The 21829-nt window shown below is 58.9% G+C and overlaps 7 protein-coding genes across 7 annotated transcripts; 4 read left to right on the top strand and 3 right to left on the bottom strand.

The window, feature by feature from the left end:
• Window positions 1–129: 129 nt before the first annotated feature.
• BXZ73DRAFT_103789 (uncharacterized protein) lies at window positions 130–1067 on the bottom strand (the record flags this gene model as incomplete). Its single annotated transcript, XM_048015690.1, has 5 exons — window positions 130–560; window positions 615–708; window positions 769–901; window positions 961–998; window positions 1059–1067. 5 exons carry the CDS (start codon window positions 1065–1067, stop codon window positions 130–132), a joined length of 705 nt encoding a protein of 234 aa, XP_047875396.1.
• Window positions 1068–3580: 2513 nt separating this feature from the next.
• Window positions 3581–5860, top strand: BXZ73DRAFT_50922 (cytochrome P450; the record flags this gene model as incomplete). Its single annotated transcript, XM_048020528.1, has 13 exons — window positions 3581–3719; window positions 3769–3866; window positions 3926–4017; window positions 4072–4213; window positions 4266–4438; window positions 4489–4739; window positions 4794–4860; window positions 4914–5114; window positions 5173–5202; window positions 5254–5487; window positions 5541–5573; window positions 5629–5657; window positions 5715–5860. 13 exons carry the CDS (start codon window positions 3581–3583, stop codon window positions 5858–5860), a joined length of 1635 nt encoding a protein of 544 aa, XP_047875395.1.
• A 248-nt stretch (window positions 5861–6108) lies between these two features.
• BXZ73DRAFT_103787 (cytochrome P450) lies at window positions 6109–8419 on the top strand (the record flags this gene model as incomplete). Its single annotated transcript, XM_048015689.1, has 13 exons — window positions 6109–6244; window positions 6292–6389; window positions 6446–6537; window positions 6594–6735; window positions 6802–6974; window positions 7035–7288; window positions 7342–7408; window positions 7462–7662; window positions 7721–7750; window positions 7809–8027; window positions 8085–8117; window positions 8176–8204; window positions 8265–8419. The coding sequence occupies 13 exons, from the start codon at window positions 6109–6111 to the stop codon at window positions 8417–8419; spliced, it is 1629 nt and encodes a 542-aa protein (XP_047875394.1).
• A 1876-nt stretch (window positions 8420–10295) lies between these two features.
• On the top strand, window positions 10296–12507 carry BXZ73DRAFT_79425 (uncharacterized protein; the record flags this gene model as incomplete). The annotated part of the gene is made up of 6 exons (XM_048023081.1): window positions 10296–10388; window positions 10434–10754; window positions 10811–11463; window positions 11943–12061; window positions 12206–12372; window positions 12484–12507. 6 exons carry the CDS (start codon window positions 10296–10298, stop codon window positions 12505–12507), a joined length of 1377 nt encoding a protein of 458 aa, XP_047875393.1.
• A 929-nt stretch (window positions 12508–13436) lies between these two features.
• Window positions 13437–14794, bottom strand: BXZ73DRAFT_50892 (uncharacterized protein; the record flags this gene model as incomplete). The annotated part of the gene is made up of 4 exons (XM_048020525.1): window positions 13437–13502; window positions 13553–14154; window positions 14221–14613; window positions 14674–14794. 4 exons carry the CDS (start codon window positions 14792–14794, stop codon window positions 13437–13439), a joined length of 1182 nt encoding a protein of 393 aa, XP_047875392.1.
• Window positions 14795–15809: 1015 nt separating this feature from the next.
• On the top strand, window positions 15810–17325 carry BXZ73DRAFT_103783 (Aldo/keto reductase; the record flags this gene model as incomplete). Its single annotated transcript, XM_048015688.1, has 9 exons — window positions 15810–15831; window positions 15887–16010; window positions 16086–16122; window positions 16179–16370; window positions 16435–16501; window positions 16556–16684; window positions 16739–16839; window positions 16911–17005; window positions 17061–17325. The coding sequence occupies 9 exons, from the start codon at window positions 15810–15812 to the stop codon at window positions 17323–17325; spliced, it is 1032 nt and encodes a 343-aa protein (XP_047875391.1).
• A 178-nt stretch (window positions 17326–17503) lies between these two features.
• On the bottom strand, window positions 17504–19275 carry BXZ73DRAFT_103782 (Aldo/keto reductase; the record flags this gene model as incomplete). Its single annotated transcript, XM_048015687.1, has 14 exons — window positions 17504–17589; window positions 17644–17774; window positions 17850–17897; window positions 17949–18043; window positions 18100–18200; window positions 18258–18272; window positions 18327–18402; window positions 18457–18494; window positions 18548–18614; window positions 18675–18776; window positions 18839–18928; window positions 18988–19024; window positions 19081–19204; window positions 19251–19275. 14 exons carry the CDS (start codon window positions 19273–19275, stop codon window positions 17504–17506), a joined length of 1035 nt encoding a protein of 344 aa, XP_047875390.1.
• Between the last annotated feature and the right edge of the window lie 2554 nt (window positions 19276–21829).

Raw genomic sequence — 21829 nt, 5'->3', positions numbered from 1 at the left:
CAAAGCCGCTTGCCCATGATCGCGCGCGCACGAGACCGCGTGCGACGGAGTAGTCGGACGCGTGGGTGTAGTCGACGATGTAACAGCGTACCATCGGGGCGGTGAGAAGCACACCTGGCACGTAGCAGCTCAGGCCTGCACGTCCGAGTTCCGCTCCTCATACGCGTCTGGGTCCAGGTCCCACTTCGCCGACGCGACCGCGGGGAGCGGCACGGGCAGCAGCAGGCACGACACCACGAAGTACTTGTCCTCCGAGTCCGAGCCGTCGCCTGCGCTCCCGGATCCGGACCCGCTCTCCCCGGTGGCCACACGTGAGTGCGAGTGCGCGGAGGACGGAAAGGGCGGCGTACGCGGGGAGCGATTTGGGGAGGCCGTGCACGGAAGCACCCCTGCGTTCGTCCGGGTCGAGAGCGGGGGATCGTGCACCCCAGACACGAGCGGGGTCTCGAACCCGACGGTGAACTGCGGGGGCGAGCTCGAGCCGTGCTCCGCCGAGGGGAAGATCCCGTGCGTGTGTAGGTGCTGCTTCGAGTTCAACCAGACCGCGGGGGACTTGAACGCTGCAGTCAACAAAAACAGAATTTGAGTCAGCACGGAAACCGACGCAAGCCCACACGCGACCGCGCGCGGTTTGCGCCCGATTGCAAGTTCATGTGCGTCGCTCGGCCGCTCGGCCGCGGGAACATCTTGGCTGACAAAGATGAGGATCTGGACGACGGTTTTATGGATATGTTGTGAGAAACGAGTATGATATCGGAGCGGACACACCATTATATGGTTGCGGAGGGAGGTGGGCGCGAGCTCATCAAGGAGGTTGGTGTCGTACCTGGTGTTGCACAGAAGTCCGGTCTTGGCGTACAAGTGCTGGCGGAGATGCTCGAGCCTGACGTACAGCGGGATACTGGACGCTTCAGATAAACAACTCACCCAGTATTGATCGTACGCCCATCCACCTGACACTTTCTGTCCCACACAGCCGAAAGAAGGGTGTAATAGGTCTGTCGAAGCGTCGAAAGATGATCAGAGATATGTTGGATATGGGCATCCATAGTACCCACCTTATCCATAGCATGAAGCCTTCATATGGGCTTGGTGTGGCTTGTTTCGCGTTTGTGAGCACGCTGATAGCGCTATGACTTGTCCTCAGGCGGTGTGTCAAGTGGTGGAGATGGGAGGAGGGTGAGAGGCGACTCATGTTAGGCGCCCTATTCCTTCGCGTCTTCGGTGCCCACCGCACGCGGCTTTCTCATCTTTCTTCTTGACCCAATCTCACTCTGCTTTCCTTCACTCCCGCGTTTTTCCCCGTTGTGCGCCCTAGGGCTGGCAGGCTTCTCTTCTCCAGTATCAGCTCCGCGCAACACCGACCTAATGCTGCCTCCGATAAGCAGGTGGAACTTGGAAGACGCTCTGTTCCGCGAGCTTACCACGCAGGCTGCTGCAGGCGACATCCCTCAAGCGAAGGCTACGCTCTCCGTATGGCCAGGTAAGTCCTCGCTGTAGTTGTCCATTTGAGCCACGCAGATGTAGCCCTCCTCTAGGGATCGTCACAGGTATGCCCAACCCGCGCAGGTCACGGGTGCCGGTGAGGGTCGCGCAGGTATCGACTGTTACGATCTGAACCTCGAGAATGACAACTCGAAGATCGTACGTGTTGTCGCTCCCGTTCTCTTCAATCTTGTCATACTCACTGGCCGCCCTGAAGACGTGCATCGTCAACTGGGAGTTCACCACCGCACGCCCGATTTGGGCGTGCGCGCACGTCTCCGCCTTCCTACAATCTTCGCCCTTCAATGCAAACTTCTCTTCCGCGCGACCGTCGAGCACCTCGCCCGCTCCCCCGATGTGCTCATGATCCACGGCCGCCCCGTGCTCATCTCGCTCGCCGACCTTGCTCGCTTCTGGCTGTACTATGAGGCGACTGGCATGGCTCGGCGTGAAGGAGGCGCTCGTCCTCGGCCTCAAGGTGCACGACCTGTAGGTGCGCGCGGAGGATGGGTTCGCGCTGCCCGGGGGTGCGATGGTGCGCGAGGCGGTGGAGGAGGACATCGCCTGGTGAAAGTGTCCGTTCCTGGTCGGTGAGCACTTTCCCATAACCTCTTATTGATCCTGCTGAATCGCGCAGTCGCGACCGTCGGGACCACGAACACGGGCGCGATGGACCGCGTCAACGAAATCGGGCAAATCCGTGAGTGCGGGGCCTACGGTTCTCAGAGCGCCGTGGTTGCTGATCATGCCGACCGCGTCCAGTGAAAGACTACCCCTTCATCTGGTTGCACGTCGACGCCGCGTGGGCCGGCATATCCTTTGTTTGCCCCGAGTACCGCGAGCAGAGCCAGCTCGCTGCCATCAATGAGCACGCAAACTCGTTCTGCACCAATTTCCACAAGGTCTGCCGTGCGCCCCGTCCCGCCTGCCCGCCCCCGCTAACAGTGTGTGCAGTAGTGCCTCGTCAACTTCGACGCGACCGCACTCTGGGTCTGCCAGCACCGCGACCTGATCGACGCACTCGACGTCACCCCCACGTTCCTGCGCACGAAGCAGTATGACGCCAGTCAGTCGCTCGCTCAACTCACGCTCCTTCGGGCAGTCCACGCCCTCGTGAGAGGAGCTGTCGCGCTGGTTGAGCGTCGTGAGCACTGAGCAGTGGCCGCGCCGGGAACGTGACGGCGAACACTACCTTCTGCGCTTGACGTGTACATTAGAACACTTTGTATACCTATTCTTATCTGTGTTCCCATCCCTAGGCCGCCGCCGCCGCCGCCGCCTGAATCCCTGCGCGCACCGGGCACCCTGGATCCCTGTGCCGCCCTGTGCGTCCTGTATGGTCCCGATTCCCCTGGATTCCTGAAATCTCTGAAATCCAGGGACCCAGGGATTCAGGGATTTTGGAAGTTACTGATGTCCCTCGGTGGCGGGCCGCGAGTCAAGTTCGCCAGTGCGCGAAGTTGATGATAGGCCTGATGTGCTTAGTACTTACCAGGCTGTGTCTTTCAATGAACCTGAATCGTCGGCGCGACTCGAGCACATTGAGTCGGCGTAAGAGAGATTGGTCATCGGATTCGTTGTCCGGTGACTCGACCACGCGCTCCGCAGCATCGGAGGCACAAGCGCCAAAGACATCTTATCTCGGGCGCCTTGCGGCCCAGTGTGCATTTCGCTCGTTTGATCCAAGTCGAACGTCTCCTCCTCTTCCACTTCAGCGTGCACAGCATACCCTCGTGCACCCTTCCGATATGTGCTATGCGGGTCGGGAAGTGACTATGCTAACATAGAGTGAGTGTCAGGTCAGCGTCGGGTAAACGCGGCGGCGCATCGGGGGAACCCGCCCGCGCACCGCCCTGGCACGACCATCGCTCCAACTGTCAACCGTGATCGTTTTGCTGGCATCTTCGACCGAGGCCTCGTGAGGCATCAAAGCTCGAACTCAAACTCATCATAGTCACTGGCTGCGCCGTCGGAACTCGGGATCGCGTCGGGTGTTCTCGCGTACGTGCGTATATACAGGCTTGCTTGGGATCCGCAGGGGGCAGATTCGACCACTATTGCCCTTCATAACAGACTCCAGTCCACCAAACTCCTCATGCCCGCTATTTCCTCAGCGGCCTATGTGGGCCTGGCGGCCACATTACTGTACACGTCATGGGGGGTAGCACGACGCCTACTCTCGCGCTCTCCTCTCGACAACATACGTGGACTCCCTAGGGACTCGTTCTTCACTGGTGCGTTTGCTGCGCATCGTGAGGACATCATCTGAAGCGATAGCAACAGGGAACATGCTCCAAATATTTAGCATGGACAACTGGAGCTTTATGCAGGAGCTCGTCGTTGACTACGGCCCTGTCTCCCTCGTACACGACTTCTTCGGAGTGGGTGTTTTGGTGTCTCTTCGAAGGGGAATAAGATCGCTGACCTTGTACACCTGAAGACGCGCGCGCTTCATACCTATGATGTCAAAGCGCTGCACACAATATTCATCAAGGAACAAGAGGTGTTTCAACGTAGCACGCTCAGTCGGGAGTTCGTCACTTGTTTCCCCCGCCGTGCTGCTTAAAACTCAACTAGCTTATTAAGGATCGGAAATACACTTCTCGGCCCGGGACTTCTGTCAACCGAAGGCGCCATGCACCGCCGGCAGCGCAAAATGCTAAACCCGGTGTTTTCCGCTGCGTACATGCGCGGAATCACGCTCTTCTTCCATGAGATAGTGAACAAGGTGTGTATTGTATCTCGATCGCGGTCTTCCAAATCACAAAACCCTGTGCTAGCTGGAGAGCGCCATCGAAACGCGTGTTCGCGACGGACCCACCGATCTCGACATGGTCGGCTGGATGGGCCGCGCCGCGCTTGAACTCGTCGGACAAGGCCTGCTCGGACACAGCTTCGACCCTCTCATCACGGACTCGAAGGACGAGTTCACTGCGGCAGTCAAGTCTATGGTGTGCGTTGCGGCCCCCTTCCGCTTGATCACGATACTAACACTTCGATCAGACCCTCCATCCCCAACGTATTGTACGCGCTCGCCGTCCTCCCTCTGGTTCAGGGTGTTGGACCGCGGTGGCTTCGCCGCCTCGCGGTTCGCTTGTGGCCTGACCCGAACGTGCAACGGATGCGTTACTACGTGGACTTCATTTACGCACGCACGCAAGAGATGCTTGCGGAAAAGAGGACGCGGATCGACAAGGGCGAGGGGGAGATCATGAGCCAGATCGCAGAGGGAAAGGACGTGATGAGCATCCTCTGTGAGTTTCTGCGACATCTGCCACCGCCGACCAAAATCTCACGCAGCTTTACAGTGCGGGAGAACATGGTCGCATCTGAAGAAGATCGCCTTCCGGACGTTGAGCTTCTGGCTCAAATGTCGTAAATATTTTCTCCGTGCTATTCCCTCTCTTTGTTTGCCTGACGAATCACAGAGTCTTCATCGTCGCGGGCGTCGATACTACTTCCAACGCTCTTTCTCGCGTGCTCGATCAGTTGTCGCAGTACCCTGAAGTGCAAGAGCGTCTCCGCGAGGAAGTTCGGCACGCAAAGGAACAATACGGCAACGATATTCCGTACGACGAGGTGATGGCGCTCCCGTACCTCGACGCTGTCTGCCGTGAGACCCTCCGCCTGTACGTACTCCTCCTACGCATATGTCACGGAGATTTATCAAAGATGACGACATCCCAGGTTCCCTCCCGTTGTAATGGTCATCCGGGAGTGCGTCTTATCTCTGTTCTGTACGGTTTGTGTTTGACAAATCGCCATCAGATCTCAGGAGGACGTCGCTCTCGCACTCTCGGACCCTGTGGTCGGCAAGGACGGGTCGCCAATGTCGGAGATCATCGTACCGAAGAATACCACAGTGATAGTCAACGTTAGCGCCTGCAACACAAACAAGGCGCTATGGGGAGAAGACGCTTTTGAGTGGAAGCCGGAGAGGTGGCTGCAACCGCTTCCCAAGGCTCTCGAAGACGCGCGCATCCCGGGCCTCTATTCGAACCAGTAAGTCGGAATATACACATCCCCAAGGTCTCATCGCTGATGATCCTCACCAGGATGACCTTCATCGGGGGTGGACATGGTTGCATGTACGTCAACGCGCTGCCTCATCGTGCATTTGACTCATTATATCTCCCCATTCAGCGGGTTCAAGTTCTCTCAGCTCGAGATGAGTGCGTTGTGCTGCCGTTCTTGTGGGCGCACCGCACAGCTAACTATGTTCATCGCAGAGATCGTGCTCTCTACGCTTATTGCGTCCTTCCGCTTCGAGCGGTCGGACAAACCGTTCTTTTGGAACTCTGCCGGCGTCACATACCCGGCCGCCAAGGTTGGGAACACGGAACCCGAGATGGTGCTAAAGGTCTCCCTCGCATAAGAACCTCCTCTGGCATCTGCCTCATGGGAATGATATAATCATCTCGTAGATCGGCCCGTATCGCGGGGCTTGTTCGCACTTCGCGCCCATGAGCGTGCTATTATTCAATCATCACCGCTCTTACTCCGAATGCTCTGCTTCTTTGACTGCGACCTGCTTCTTTGACTACGATCTGCTTCCTTGACGGCACAGGGTATATATACGTATACCGAGCTCGCGCAGGGTTCTCGTGATCCATCTCTCCCACCATGACCTCTTCGCTGCTACTCATAGCGTTCACGGCGATCACAGGATACATCGGACTGCGTTTCGTGCGCGGGCTTTTTATCCCCAGACCTCAACTTGAGCAACTTCCCGGACCGGAGTCTGTATCATGGGTCACAGGTACGCGGGCGAGCATCATCTCGTATCCAGCTAACATGAGCCCCCAGGTAACATCGGCAAACTATTTCAATGCGACGCCTGGGATTACGTTCGAGGCCTATCGGAGGCATATGGCCCAACGTGCCTCATCCACAGCCTCTTTGGAGTAAATTCTTCCCCGAACTCCGTCTTCATTCTATAACCCCACCTTTTATATCACAGGCAAAGGGACTCCTGACGTACGACCCGAAGGCAATGCACACCATTTACATCAAAAATCAAGACATCTGGTCGAGGAGCGACGTGTCGATAGAGTTCGTCACTTCTGCAGTTCCCCAGCCTCGTTGCTCATCTCTATCGACCCCTCCAGGGCTGGTTTGGCCCTCTTCGGTCCGGGGCTGCTCTCAACACAAGGCGAGACACACCGGCGCCAGCGCAAGATGCTCAACCCCGTCTTCTCCGCGAAGTACATGCGCGAAATCACGCCCTTCTTCTACCAGATCGTCCGCAAGGTGCGCATCGGATCACACCCTCCTCGCTCGTAGCAGAGCCGTATGCTCACACGCGCGCGCTCGAAGCTGGAATCCGCGATGGCCACGCGCGTCCGCGCCGGGCAAGAGGAGCTCGACGTCGCGGGCTGGATGGGGCGCGCCGCGCTCGAGCTCGTCGGCCAGGGTGCGCTCGGGCACAGCTTCGACCCGCTCGTGGAGGACTCGAAAGACGAGTTCACGGAAAACGTCAAGTCGTTCTTGTGCGCGTTCACTCGTCTCCATCCTCGCGATTCGCTGACGTGGACATCGGCCTCATGCAGCCCGTCGACCGCCGACGTCACGTACGGTTTCGCGCTCCTTACACTCGTCAAGGACGTCCGGGGCCCGTCGTGGCTGCGCAGGCTTGTCGTGCGACTCTGGCCGGACCCGGCGGTGCAAAGCGTGCGGCGCAAGGTGGAGATCATCTACGCGTTTGCGAAGAGGCTGGTTGCGGAGAAGAAGAAGGCGATCGAGCGGGGAGACGAGGCGCTTTTGCACCAGATTGGGGAGGGCAAGGACGTCATGAGCGTCTTGCGTAAGCTTGTTTCTACCCTCTTTGCGTTTTCGACTGGGCTAAGGCCTATGTAGTGCGCGAGAACATGGCGGCTTCTGAGGATGACAGGCTTCCTGAGGAGGAGTTGGTGGCGCAGATAGCGTACGTCCATCCTTTACCTCTTTGGGTGTTCAAACGAGCTGACACTCTGGCAGGACGTTCATCGTGGCAGGCGTGGACACAACATCGAACGCTCTCGCGCGCGCGCTTGATATTCTGTCGGTTCGCCCGGAGGCCCAAGAGCGGCTCCGGCGCGAGGTGCTCGAGGCTCGCGAGCACTACGGGCAGGAGATCCCGTATAACGAGCTGAGCGCGCTGCCCTACCTGGACGCGGTCTGTCGTGAGACAATGCGAGTGTGAGTACCTGTGTCCTCTTGAACTCCCGATATTTTGAACTGGCTCTCTATCTGATAGGCACCCTTCGGTCTCGTTCTCGCTGCGAGAGTGAGTGAACGCTCTTTATCTCGAGTTCAAAAGCATGTTTATCAGTGGCGCGCAACAGAGCCAAGCAAGACACCGTCCTCCCGCTCAGCGAGCCTGTGAACGGCATCGACCATATTGCGGTGCCGAAGGGCATGACGGTCCTCACGAACATCGTCGCGTGCAACACGAACAAAGCGCTCTGGGGTGACGACGCGTACGAGTGGAACCCGGACCGGTGGCTCCGTCCGCTCCCAACCGCGGTCGAGGAAGCACGCATTCCCGGGATCTACGCGAACTCGTTAGTGTCGACAGCATGTTTCCCTGCCTGAGGACTCTGCTCACGGTGTGTTTGCAGATTCTCGTTCGGCGGCGGAGGGTACTCGTGCATGTATGCCCGATTTTTCTTCCAACTTTGCACGTCACAACTGATGTGCTACCGATCCCAGCGGGTTCAAGTTCTCGCAGCTCGAGATGAGTGAGTCTCCGCGCTTTCTTTCCCTTGAGATCTCCGCTTCTCACCAGGTTTGTCCTGCAGAGGTCGTCTTGTCGTCGCTCATCGCTTCTTTCCGCTTCGAACGCGGCTCAAAGGGGTTCGTTTGGAATCTCGCGAGCGTGGCCTACCCCACTGCGAGCTTTGGCGACAAGGACCCGGAGATGTTTCTCAAGGTGACATGTATCAACCTCGCGTAGGCTGGTGCGTGTCGAAACGCTGAAATTCCAATACTGTACTCCTGATCGGACGTGCTGGACGAGTACAGAATGCATGATATTTTGTGAATGTCGCCCTGACGGGATTTTCGCGGCGCCATGGTGCCCGCACGCTCCCGTAGGAGAAGCCTAGGCACGACGCCCGGCTATGAGAACAGGACGACCAAGACTGAAATCGACCACCCGCGGGTACGCGACGAGCGTGCGCGGCGTGCGGGTCCTCGAAGACGGCGTGGGTCGCGATTGCGAGCGTCCCGCGTCGAACGAGCGCGGGAGGGCGTGGTGTCGGACGCCGAAGCCAAAGTCGAGCGTGGCCCCGTGCGGGAGGGAGGTCGCGTCGCGGAGGAGGCGCGCGCGCGCGCGGATGGCGTCGAGCGGCGGTGGTGGCTTCTCAGTGAGCGCGACCGCGCGCGTTGGGGAGATGCGCATTGCGCAACTAGTAGTGGCCCCTCACTTAGACTAGTACTCCTCCATGATCCCACTGTGACTTCCTCTTCGCCCTTTCGTTCGCTGGGGAATGGAGAAGGACTGAGGCGTGAATATATCCAGAAGAGCGCGAGATTTGTATCCACCTTGTACCGACTCTTCCGACCGTCTCCTGGCTTAAGCCGAGCTCGTCGGAAGCACGACTGTCACGTTTCACGTGATATGTGACATGCTCACGCCCACATCTCTCATGGCGCCTGTCAGTGACGCCGTACCTCGGCCAGTTGCAGCCTGGACCGCCAAGTTCGTTCCCTTTCCTCGAAGTCATTCCGTCTCGCCAGCGATCTATCACTCGGGGTGTTTGGGCTCGTGATGAAGAGGTTCGTTCTCCAGGGTATGTGTTGACTGTCGGATCATCTGGCAGCTTCCCTATATCTCAACTTCGTTTGCGAAAGATCAATGCCAGCACAGTCTCCCGCCGTCTAGGATCACAGCTGCATGCGATGAACACCATTCCCTTGTGAACTGAAGATCCTCCCACGAGAGGCTCAGATTCAAGTTTAACCAGGACCTCTGTTAATCCCAATCTTGATTCGATCTCACCCTCGCCACCCTCTGACGGGCTCGATGGCACCGACATACCGGCATATCTCGTACGTAAATCCCCGCGCGTTGCGCTATTTCAGTGCGATACCTAATGTGTTCAAATGCGCCCCTACTGCATATCAGCACTGAAATATCGGATGCGCTTCATTGGTGGGCGTGCACAAACGAGTACTGCCCGCGTCTTGGGGATCATGGTGAATAGCGTTGGCTAGCGATATGCCTGGAGCCGCACCGGCGGGTGCCAACGGAGAGCCGAATCTATTTGGCTTTGATAGTCATCCGATCGACCATTGAGTGGGCACGCACGCCTGGAATCTCGACGTCAACCTGCGCGTCCTTGAATTCTCCCTAGCATCGCTCACAGGTGCGTTCCGAAAATCAAACCTTCCTCCAGGATTAGACTTTACCTAGCATTACGAAGATACTTACAGTACTGGCACAAATGCATCATCATCATCATCATCATCCAGGATTAGACTTGCCCCGCGCGCACCATAACACACAGGCTTCCAAGCGTGACCCAGCAATTAATGGCATGGCAGCTACCTCCCTTCGAGCCGCATAGGCGATGCATAGCTAGCTCAGGGTCGCCGAACCTCTTCTCGGTAAGCACCACATCGCCGTCTCAAAAGAGGTCTAGTCTCCCCCAGTCTCCTCTGGACCGGTAGCGCTCTCTGTGGTGACATGCACGCACTTTGGTTCGGGACCAAGCAACGTGGTCTTCAGTGGCGATCGGCCCACGAAATAAATATGTCGACGGGGCGCAGGCGGAGTGCACTCGTTCCCTTTCTGGTTCACTCCCTACTACTTTTCGACTCCGCACTCCATGTATTACAGCCCCGAGCTCAGCTCTAGCTCTACGGGACCGCATTCGTCAAACGTCGCTACCGGCATGGCTCAGTTCAACGTCGAGGATGACGTGCGTATCATTCCACATGCGCTCTCTACGCTATGTTGACTGTAGGAGCAGAACTCGTTCTACGGCACACCGTCACTGGTGTACGACGAACCCATATGCGTGCACTACGTCCCGCCATCGGCCATCTCCAACAAGTACTACACGCTCGAAGCGCCCCCACCCAACGACCTTGCCGGCCAGCCCCATCTAATCCCACCCATTCCGACCACGACCACTCACGTCCCCATTTTCACAACATCCCCCGCGTCTCAACGCTCTGTTCCTGTGCCGCTTGGAAGCCACGATCTTCCGAAACACAGAAGAAACAAAGACGACCCCGGCGGCAGCTCTGGCCAAGTGGCGCAGCCTGCGGCGCTCGTCTCCGAGGTCGGTCTTTGTCCTTCTGTGTCCCAGAGAGAACTAGCTGACCAGGCCGCTCACAGCAACCGCGCGCCGGACCGTCATATCACGGAAGCCCCATGCACGAGTCTCACCCGGCGGTCCACCTGCCCACCGACGATGGCGCACACGCGGACTCGCGCTCCCCGACCCCGAACTCTAGCTACTACGTGCCCCTCGAGGCGGCCGCGTGGAGCACACCGCTCTCTGGGTTCTCCGAGCTCGCCACCGCGCTCCTCCCGCCCCCCTACTACATCGTCCACTCCCCGAACGAGCCACAGCATCTCTACAACGCCGCATCTCACCTCACGGCCGCGCCCGACGCCACTGCCACCCCCGGCGGCGCGGCGCGCGTCCCGCCCCACGAAAGGCCCAAGACGCAGCGGCGCCTCCTCCCGCACCACGCCGCGCCTCCGACGTCGAACTGGACGTCGGCAGGCGGTGGACCCAAGACGGAGCCGAACGAGGACACGCCCCGCGCGCGGTTCGTCTACTCGCCGACGACCGCGCGGCGCATCAACGTCTCCGTTGGCAGCGCGGGCCTCCTGCAACTGGTTAGCTCGGAGCTGCGCGAGCCCTTGGAGGCGAAGACGCGCCACAAGCGCCTGGCGAGCACGAACAAGGCGTGCGCCTTCTGCCGGAAGCGCAAGATCGCGTGCGGGGGCCCCTTGGCGGGGGACGAGTCGCGGCGGTGCGGGTGAGTGTCGGTCCTTCTTCCGCTCTTGGTGCTCTGGCGTCGGCGAGGTGTCGGTGGTCGTGGTCGGTGGTCGTGGTCGTCCGGAGGCGAGAGTCGGGGAGGGTTGCTGCCTCTCTGTGCTCGCCTTGCGCGCTCTCTTATACTCGCGTTCTGCTGCATTTCCGTGTCTGCCCGAGTTTCATAGGCGCGGTGCACCTCGATCACGCTCGCGGTGCTTGTTGCGCGCGGCGTCGATCGTGGCACGGGGCGCGGGCGCTGTCCGGGCGTCCACACTCAGCGCCCAGCGACGGCTAGAGAGGGTGCGCTAGGACCGGGAGAACGGCAGTTGCATCACCAGTGACGCGCGACCTGAGAGCGCGAGGGTCTCCAGAAGTCTATCAGGCGACCGCGAGGCAATCAGAGGTCGCGCGAGCCCCGTCGGCCGCCCGAGCTCGCCATCTCGCGCCGATCCGTCCCACGCCGCAATTTTGCGGTATCAGGATGCTCGCACGGAAGCAGCCTACGTCTCAGGCTCGCGCGCGGAGAGTGCGCGCCATGAACGCCATCCGCGTCATGTCCGGTGTCGGTGCGGACGCGCGCGCGCACGCCAATGGGGAGGGTACGTGTCACGTACTGGAGCTGCGAGCGGCATGCGCTGCGCGCGATTGCGTTCCGGGGTTCAGGCTGCTCGTCTCGTTCTCTTCGGCACATTTTTCTGGATGCGCGGACGGAAACGCTGATCACTCGATTTGGTATGTTGCAGACAATGCATCCAACGCCGCCAACCCTGCGAGTTTGCCACCGCGTCGTCTTCGTCTTCGTCGCCGCCTCTCACGACTTCCAAGAGAGGCGACGCTCCACCCGGCGTCGACCACCCCGCAGTTGAATGATGTGCTCAGCGCCATCAAGGACATTTGCCTCCCGCCCCTCGTATTTCACGATCTCTCACTAATGCTAGCTATCGTCACTATGTCTTCTTGCTCTCGTCGCTTGCAAGTACGGAATACCATCTCGTTCTCGTCCTTTCTGATCTCACTGCAGCTTTGGTTTCGTGACTGGGCATGATGGTGAGGGGGATAGAAAGCGAACTACTAGCTAGTGTCAACAGCCACGGATGGACCTCGTGTTGCAGCGTTGGAAGGACAGCCGATGGTTAGTTCTCAGGCACGATGCAACTGAGTCCGAGACCGAGAAGCCTCTCTAACGCCTCAGAAGGCTATATCCGCCGGTGGTAATTGTCGGAACACGTGCATGTGCATGGGACGGAGTCGATCGTCGTTACTAAATGTAACTCTAGAAGCATGACTTACGTAGTGCGCTTGGCGGTGGGCGTCATGAGTAGCCATAGTTTCGCGGAGACCAAGTCGGCTCATATGGGCGATTGCCAAGGCGGCTCAAGGCGAACAATCGATGCGAGGTGAAGTGCTGAAACCCAATGACAACGGCAGGGAGCAAAACATGTCGCTCAAAAGGACCTTGATCATGGCTTAGGCGAGCCTTACGATTGTGTATATGTAGCTGCGGTAGCTGCGGGGAACTTGCAAGCGGCGAAAAAAGACAAAAAGACATAGCGCGGGATCGAACTATAGAGCGCCGGGATGCCCGGAGTTGACTTTCCGGACTTCGGAGACCTCCGGTACGCGCGCGAGCCTTACGAACGAGTCAAAGCAGAGAGCCACTCTGCACCTACCCCCTCAATTGGACCATATGACATAGATCTCTGGCGAAGCATTCCGCGACGCAATCAGGACCATGGGTAGACTCGGGGCACCGTTTATATAATGTACTAGTATGCCAGCTTTTCTCGACCCTTGCGCTTGTCAACTGATTCGCTACTGATCCGAGCGGGTTCAAATTCTTGTAACAGTACCTCCCTCGCCGGGCCGCTCCGTCTTTATACCATAGACATGTATGTCAATGTCGCCGAACACGTATCTCTGCTTCCACTGAATCACTACTCGTTTGAAGTATCGCCTGCCTTTCTTCGTGCCGGACTATTTCACGTCCTCTTCATCGCCCAAGAATGCCTGTATTGTTCGTTCCGGATAGTCCCAGTGGGCCTGCAAATCGCGTCAGGTCTCCATCCGGCGCGCGAAAGAGACCCACTCACGAAATGGTTCGCATCCCGAACCCGAACGATCACGACCGGCCGCACCGCTCTCCCCGCCCCCTTCGCCCCCTCCACCTCCCGCGCGACGCACATCGCGCCCCACACCGCGGGCCAGATCGAGCGCTCGCACCACACGACCCGCACCTCGACACGCGTCCACCACTCCGCCCTCGCACGCGCCAGCCCGCTCCCATCCGTCCCGCCCTCTCTCCCTCCCCCAAACATGACCGCGCGCCTCATCCGCGCGTACGCTCCCGAGCGCGCGCTCATCCGCGCGACGAGCGTGTCGCTCCTGTCCGGCTCGCGCCCTGGCGGCTCCCACACGAGCGCGGCGCGCTCCGCGGTGGTCAGCGGCGAGTCCGCGACCGCGCCGTCGAACACGAATCCTTCATCCCCTTCCCCTTCCCCTTCCCCATCCTCCTGCGTTTCTTCAGTGGATGGGGCGGCGGGAGAGCGGGGCCTGCGGTGCGCGTAGTACCCGGTGACCCAGGCGTGGAAGCGCTCGAGGCGCTCGGTGGGGCTTGCTGACGCGTTCAGAGACTGGTGCAGCGGATGCGAGCCCCCAGGCGGGGAGGGGTACCCGAACGCCATGAAGGAGCTATCTGTGCGTACACGTCCAGGTCAACCTTCCATGGAGTCGGGGCTACGTTGGGCGCGAGGAAGCGTACCATAGAATATGACGCGACGGAGATGAGTGAGAAGATCGGCGCCGTGGGACGGCGCGAAGGAGTGCGCGTGTGCGAGGAACGCGAGCATGAGGCGCGAGCCGTACGACCAGCCGGCGACGACGATCCCGCCCTTCTTGTCCTCGTGCACGCGCGGGATGTTCTCACGTTTCGCGAAGTCCGCGAGGGTGTCGTACAGCTCGCGCGCTTGCTGTTTGAGAAAGTCGTCGACTTCCTGAGTTGTTTCGGCTGAGTCAGGGGATGCGGTGGAAAGGCGCTTCAATACGGAGATTTCTTCTTCAGAATATGACGCGGATCCTGGGTATCCACGCCGAGCGAGCGCGATTGTACAGGCGTTGTATCGTGCCGATATAGGAAGCAGCTTCTGAAACCCCTCTGCGCGAAAATCGCGGTCAGAGATTTCAAACTCGAAGTACGGGGATCTCAAGATCTCACCTCCGCGCCACATCAGTCCGTGGACAACAACGATAGTCGTGTAGTCCGTGCTGCCTACGGGCGGACCGGAATCAAGAACGACGCCCAAGAGCGGCACTGTCGGTGGAGAGTTGGCGTTCATGTCCGAGGGGCGAGGTGATCTGAGGCTTTTCGAGTCAGCGCACTCGATATTGGCATAGTATGCACGGTAGCTATATGTACTCACCGCGAAGTGACTGTACGAAACCTTTGGAGATTGCTCAAGGCGCTACAGTACAAAAATGTTGCGGGATGTGCGGCTTGCAGGCAGTATTTTGAGAATGTCCGTTCACAGCGGACGTTCGGGCCATCTTCAGGAGGCCACGATTGAGCCAGTGACGACGATGGTCACTGATTGGTCGAAGACAGGACAACCTCCACCGCAGCCTGCTTACCCGCTCTATTGCAGGCTAATGGGACCGATAATGAAGTATCCGCGAGGGGGAGGGACAAGTACGAGCTCAAGCACTCGCGAGTCGCGCCGGAAAGCCAGAGACATCCCGTCCGCAAGACTCCGCTTAGTCAGCACTGCAGTTTCCGACACGGGCGTCTAATCAGGCGGCTCTCGTACCTTGTTTGTTTCTCGACGTCAACGTTCAACGTTCCAACTCCCATCTTCATCGTCCAAACACGAGACAAAGCGAAGATCGTGCGAGTGACATAGCGCGGATGGCTTCTACATTTCCGTAAGAGCTATGGTCTATGAGCAGTTGAGTTCGTTTCTTTGTCATTTCTTCCGACTCCTCGGACGTGCGCTCGGGCAGCAAAATCGTCACACACAAACACAATCCGCAGCCTTTGAGGCATGGCCTTTCTCACCAGTGCTTACATCCTAAGTGAGTGTTGATCCTTTCTCGATCGACTCGAAGAACCTCGATGGACGATGTTCCACGATCGGAATCTGATTAGTACAACCTCCTATATATTTAGAAAGCCTCGGTCACCATTGAATCCCCCGGTCGGATAACGCTGACATCATCGCACCCACCGTCGAATCCCCCGGTCGGATGGCGCAGAAGCATAGTAGCGCAGTTATGCCCACGCACCGTACAGCAGCTATATATGCCGGACGCTACGCCCAAGATCGCTCTCACTCTCCCTTGGACTTGTAAATCATCATGACTCCCAAGATGCCGTACGGTGCGCTCTTATCTCAACACGTAAAGTTCGCCGGAAACTAACCCCACGCCCGCAGTTCGTCTGGGCTCCTCGGGGCTGAAGGTGTCCAAGATCATCCTCGGCTGCATGTCATACGGAACACCCGACTGGCAAGGCTGGGTGCTGCCCGAGGAGGAGGCGATCAAGCACATCAAGTATGCGTGAGTACCTCTCTCGTTCTGTGGGAATCCGTTCACACACCCCGGGCCGGCATGCTCATCGACATTGCATAACAGATACGACCACGGCATCCAAACATTCGACACTGCAGACGTACGCCATGTTCGTGCCCGTAGGGTCTACATGCGCCGCTCACTCCAGGTGCACAGACATACTCAAACGGATTGTCCGAGATCATACTCGGAAAGGCGATCAAACAGCTGAACCTCCCCCGCGATGAGCTCGTGATCATGACCAAGCTATACTTCCCGATAGCGAAGGAGTTTGGCCTCGACTTCTGGGTCCCGGGCGTGAACCCGCTGGACCACGGCATCATCAACCAGCAGGGTCTCAACAGGAAGGTCGGTCGATCTTCGATTATGACTCGTACCCTCCCCAGCAGTTGACATTCGTGACTGGCCGCAGCACATCTTTGACTCTGTGAAGGCTAGTCTTAAACGCCTGCAGCTCGACCACATCGACCTCCTTCAGTGTGATTAGCATGTCCATAGCAGACAGCGACGCGTTGACTCAGCTTTGGCTGCAGGCCACCGCTTCGACGACAACACTCCTATCGAAGAGACGATGCAAGCACTGCACGACGTCGTCAAAGCCGGCTACGTGCGCTACATCGGCATGAGCTCGTGCTGGGCCTACCAGTTCCACGCCATGCAGAGTGTGTCTCTATCTGATCCGGCATGCTTTATACACTGACGACACGCTCCCGCAGACTACGCGATCACGCACAACCTCACGCCCTTCGTGTCAATGCAGAACCACTACAGCTTGCTGTACCGCGAAGAGGAGCGTGAGATGTTCCCCACGCTGAAGGTGGGCATCGACTCCGCTACGGGGGTTCGCGTTCCATCCTTTCGCTCACGGCCTCGTGCCATCGCTCGCAGATGTTCGGCGTCGGGTCCATCCCGTGGTCCCCGCTCGGCCGCGGCCTCCTCACCCACTCGGTGAGCATCAAGACCGTGCGGAGCAAAGAAGACGCGTGAGTCGCTTCCGTCCACCCCACCGCCGCCTGACCACCGACCCCCGGCCTGCAGCTTCCAAGGCGCGTACGACATCCCCTTTCTCCCCGAGCTCACCCGGCGGATCGAGGAGCTCGGGAATAAGAAGGGCGTCAGCATGGCGCAGATCTCGATGGCGTGGATCCTGGCGAAGCCGGGGGTGACCGCGCCCATCGTCGGCACGACGCGGTTGTCGAACCTCGAGGACATCCTCGGGGCGTTGGACGTGAAGCTCAGCGAGGAGGAGATGAAGTACCTCGAGGAGCCGTATACTCCGCTCAAGACTCTCGGCCACTGGTGAGGAGAAGTAGAGGGCACTGTTAGTTAAAGTGTCCGTATTTGCACGCGGCAAGGTTTCAATGACATATGTCATATATTCTCAGAGGTTTACTGATCATTATGGCCTGGACAGCATGGTGTACTACAGTGGCGGGGAATCAACAAGGCGCTGATTTGTTACTTCCGTTGCCGTGATTCAGTTACCAGTGCCCGACCACCTTTTGCGGGGCGTATGGTTCTTCGAGATACTCGATCTCATCCGGTGCGAGCTTCACGTCCAAAGCCCCTAACGCAAGACTCAGGACACTTCATTCGATACGGCACATCGAGAAACACACACCGATGATGTCTTCAAGGTTCTCGAGGCTCGTCGAGCCCACGATCGGTGCCGAGACGCCCTCCTTGGAGAGCATCCACGCGATCGCAACCTGCGCCATGCTCACGCCCTTGCGCTTCGCCAGCTCTTCGACACTGACGTCATCGTCGTGCGATCAGCTTCAACACGCCTAAGGAGCTCGAGCTCGACGCGCATCGGGCGAGACGTACTGGGAGACTATACTCTCCGAGGCTGCGCTCTGGTACCACGCGAGCAACCTGCGCGCGGATCAGGAAATGTTCGTCGGGACGTCGAATGCAGGCACGGACCGGTCAGAACCTCCCCGTGTGGACTCGACGTTGGAAGGACGGGCCAGTGCGCCGCGGGCGAGCGGAGACCAGGGGGTCGCTCCGACACCGAACATCTGTGCCAGGAGGGTTGGATGACGCGAAGACGGAGGGGCCGGGTGTGACAGCTTACCTTGAGCGTCGGGAACATCTCGCGTTCCTCTTCGCGATAGAGCAAGCTGTAGTGGTTTTGCAAGGAGATGAAGGCCGTTAAGCCGTTCTGGATGTTGTAGTCTGCGGTGAGAAATCAGCGTCAGTGCCTCATCTAAGGGTGTGCTTGCGTGGACGCACTCTGCATTTGATGAACTGCTCATGAAGGTTAGTCATGAGCGAAGTGCGTTAGCGTGGAGGAGGACGGACACTGATAAGCATAGCACGAGCTCATCCCGATGTAGCGCACGAGTCCCGAGCTAACGACATCGTGCAGTGCATGCATCTTCGATAACACGTTAGCACTGTGGGTGAAGGTGCAGAAACCTAGGACACCCACTGTCTCTTCGATTGGGGTGCTGTAATCGAAGCGATGGCCTGTTCTTAAAGTGTTGGACATTATCAGTATATCTGGGTACGCAGGAACTCACATTGAAGTACGTCGATGTAGTCTACTTGTAGGCGTTTGAGGCTCGCTTTCACAGAGTCGAAGATATGCTACTCCCAAGAGCGGTATTCAGTAAGAAGGAAGTATATCAATGAAACTTCGTGAAGTACCTTGCGGCTCAGCCCGTGCTGGTTGATGTTGCCGAATTTTTCGGCGGTTTTACCCGTTGCGTAGAAGTCTATCCCGGTCTCCGCCATGACAGGAGAGGACACCTAATCCGGGCAGCGGTATAATCGGTGACTATCCACGTTCGTAACGCCTGAAATCAGCTCACCTTGGTCATGATCACGAGTTCGTCGCGCGGAAGGCCGAGAGTCTTGATGGCATTGCCAAGGATAGTCTCAGAAAGACCGTTCGAGTATGACTGCAAATCACGACCTGTGAGAACAGTGTCCATTGACCGCGCGCCGCATCTGAACGCACGTTGGCAGTGTCAAACGTCTGTATCCCGTGGTCGTAGCTGAAAGTCGTGACGTCAGTATACAAACTGTACGCCGACGCGGGGTCTGGGCTCACGCGAATTTGATGTGCTTGATCGCCTCGTCTTCGGGGAGCACCCAGCTCTGCCACTTCGGGTCGCCGTACGACATACACCCAAGGATGATCCTCGATATTTTGAGACCAGAGGTCCCGAGGCGAGCTGCAAGACGTGTCAGCTAGCTCAATGGAAGGACGCAGATGCGCACTGTAGAGCATCTTGGGCGGAGACATGTTGAGCAAGAGAGTATATGGTAGAAGTGTCTATGTTCTTCGTACCGTAGTACGACATTTGCCCTACTTATAATCAGCGTCATCTGGCGCCTTGAAGATCCACAGAAGTTCCGAATTTGCACTGACATATCAGACGCTGTCAAGAGGGCTTCAGCAGACCCACTTCAAATGCTAACTCCAAGTCCGAACGGACAGTAAGTACGCTTGGAGATGAGGCATACCTGCGTAGGAGCGGCGCGTTACACGTTATGCCAACCGCACGCACGTATAACGCCACATGACGTACCGCTGAGGAGTGTGAGGTTCGAACGAGGCGCGAGGAACGAGCGCCTCGGCCGAACGGGTGCTTTCTAGGCGTGGGTTGCCGGTGGTTGCCGGATGAGGGAGACGCGCGCTAGCGCGCTAAAGGCTATCGCCTCTCGTCTCCTCCCGCATCGCACCCACGCAGCTCAAAGCGCATATAGTCACTAGAAATACGAGAAAACGCTCAAAAATGGTCAACCAACCCAACACAAGCGGTTCTTACCACCCGCAAGGCGTGAAAAAGCCCGAAGCTCAAGCTTACGGCACCGGCAAAGCCTGGAAGGCTCCCCCTGGCGCCGGGCAATCGCTTAGCTTCTTCGGTGATCACACGCACGCATCGTCTATCACCACAGGCACGGTACCACGGGTCAGCATGGATCCCGCAACCGCGGAGGGCGAAGGTTCTGGCCGGCCGCGCGGCAGCGCAGGCGGCCCCGCACGTGGTGAGCGGATCGACGCCGAGAAAGGGGTAGACCGCGGAGATGGCGGAGCGCACATCGAGGAGATGGCCGACGAGGAGATGATCGACGAGGACGCTGGCCAAGAGGATGTCGATGACCAGGGAGACGCCGATGGTCAGACGGACATGGCAGTGGACGAGTACGGCGAGGACGAGTTGGACGATGACATGGCCGAGCCCATAGGCCCTCTCAAGGAGGGCGCGAATGAGGTGGAGGTGCAGGAGTGGAGCATCGCGCTCCTAATGGAGCAAGGCTATTCTCGGCCCCAGGCCGTGTCGATGTACATTGACCAGAAGGCCGAGGCCGAACAAGAGTACCTCGACAGGGAGCGAGCAAGGCTCATCGCAGAAAGGGAGCAGGCGGTGATGGACGAGCAAGAGCGGAAGAAGAGGAAGGCCGCGAGGGCGGAAGAGCGGGAGCGCCAGGCGCGCAAGGAGGCCGCGCGCGAGGAGGCCGCACGTGAAGATGCCGCGCGCGAAGAGGCCGCGCGCGAGGCCGCACGCGAAGAGGCCGCACGCGAAGTTGCCGCGCGCGAGAGGTCCGCTCGTCAAAAGCGCGCCGGGGCGGCAAAGTCGAACACGAACAAGAAGGCCGTGGCGAAGGCTGCGGAAGTCATCCTGAAGACTTTACAGCGGCGCCTGCAGAAGGCTGCGTTGGCGAGCCCGACCAGCCCGCCCGGGGGGAGCCCCCCCCCTTCAAGCAGCGGCTCGGAAGGGGGCGCCGATGCGGCTTTCGATGCCGATGAAGACGCGGAGTCCCTGGTCGGGGATGGAGACGAAGAAGACGACATCTTCTCGAAGAACCGCGCACCCGTGGACCCGCGCCTGAAGACCATGCTGCGGCACGGCTACTACATCCCGCTGTCGGCTATGACGAATGACGCGTTGCGCGGCCTGCGGACCGGAGCGTCGGCACGCAAGCTGATCAAGTCAGAAGCCCTACACGGCGAGAAGAAACACCACATCCTCGACATCTCGACCTTCCCGGACGAGCGTCTGATGCTGAGCGCCGACTGGGAGGAAGCCTGGCGCAACATGCTCGACGGCTGTATGGAGGGAGTCGTGAAGCCAGCGGTCATCGCGCGTTGGCGCGAGCACGTGGAGTACATCAAAAACGAGGCCGACTTCAAGGTCTCGTTCCCCGCGCTTCGGGCATTCGACATGGAACTGCGCTACACCTGGTTCACAGAGGCCCCCGGGAAGAAATCAGCCTTCTTCGTCGGCAGCCAGACGTACGTGAAGGCAATGATGCTCGCACGTCACCAGTACACGAGCTTCGGCGTCGGCACACACCCAACCGGAGGACGCACAGCCCCTTCGGACTCGCGCGGACAGCGGAACGGGGGCAGGTACTCGGGCGGCGGGAGCGGCTACAATGGCGGAGGCTACCCGGGCGGCCAAGCCGGCAGCGGTTACACTGGTGGCAACTCTGGCGGCAATCAGGCTGGCGGCAGCTCCGGTGGGAACGCCAACGGGAGCGGCTCGGGGGGCGGACACCCTGGGGGCTCAGGCGGGAAGGACAAGCAGCGGCCCTTTCAGCAAGGCAGGCAGCCTTTCGGCCGCGGGATGTTCTGCCTCAACTGCAACAGGGACGGCCACCGAGCGAGCAAGTGCAACTCGCAATTCAGCGCTGCCGGCAAACCCGCCTTCATCTACGGAAAGGGCATCAAACTGTTCACACGCGACGGGAACCACGAGATCTGTTCCGCCTGGAACGTGGGCGGAATTCTCCCTTGCAAGTCGACTTGGTGCCCGAACACGCACGACTGCCACCGGTGCACCTTCTGTGGT

This window comes from Epithele typhae, assembly GCF_022376455.1.
Source record: "Epithele typhae strain CBS 203.58 chromosome Unknown BXZ73scaffold_44, whole genome shotgun sequence".
In the NCBI taxonomy this organism is placed as follows: domain Eukaryota; kingdom Fungi; phylum Basidiomycota; class Agaricomycetes; order Polyporales; family Epitheliaceae; genus Epithele; species Epithele typhae.
This window is presented reverse-complemented; position numbering and strand designations above follow the sequence as displayed.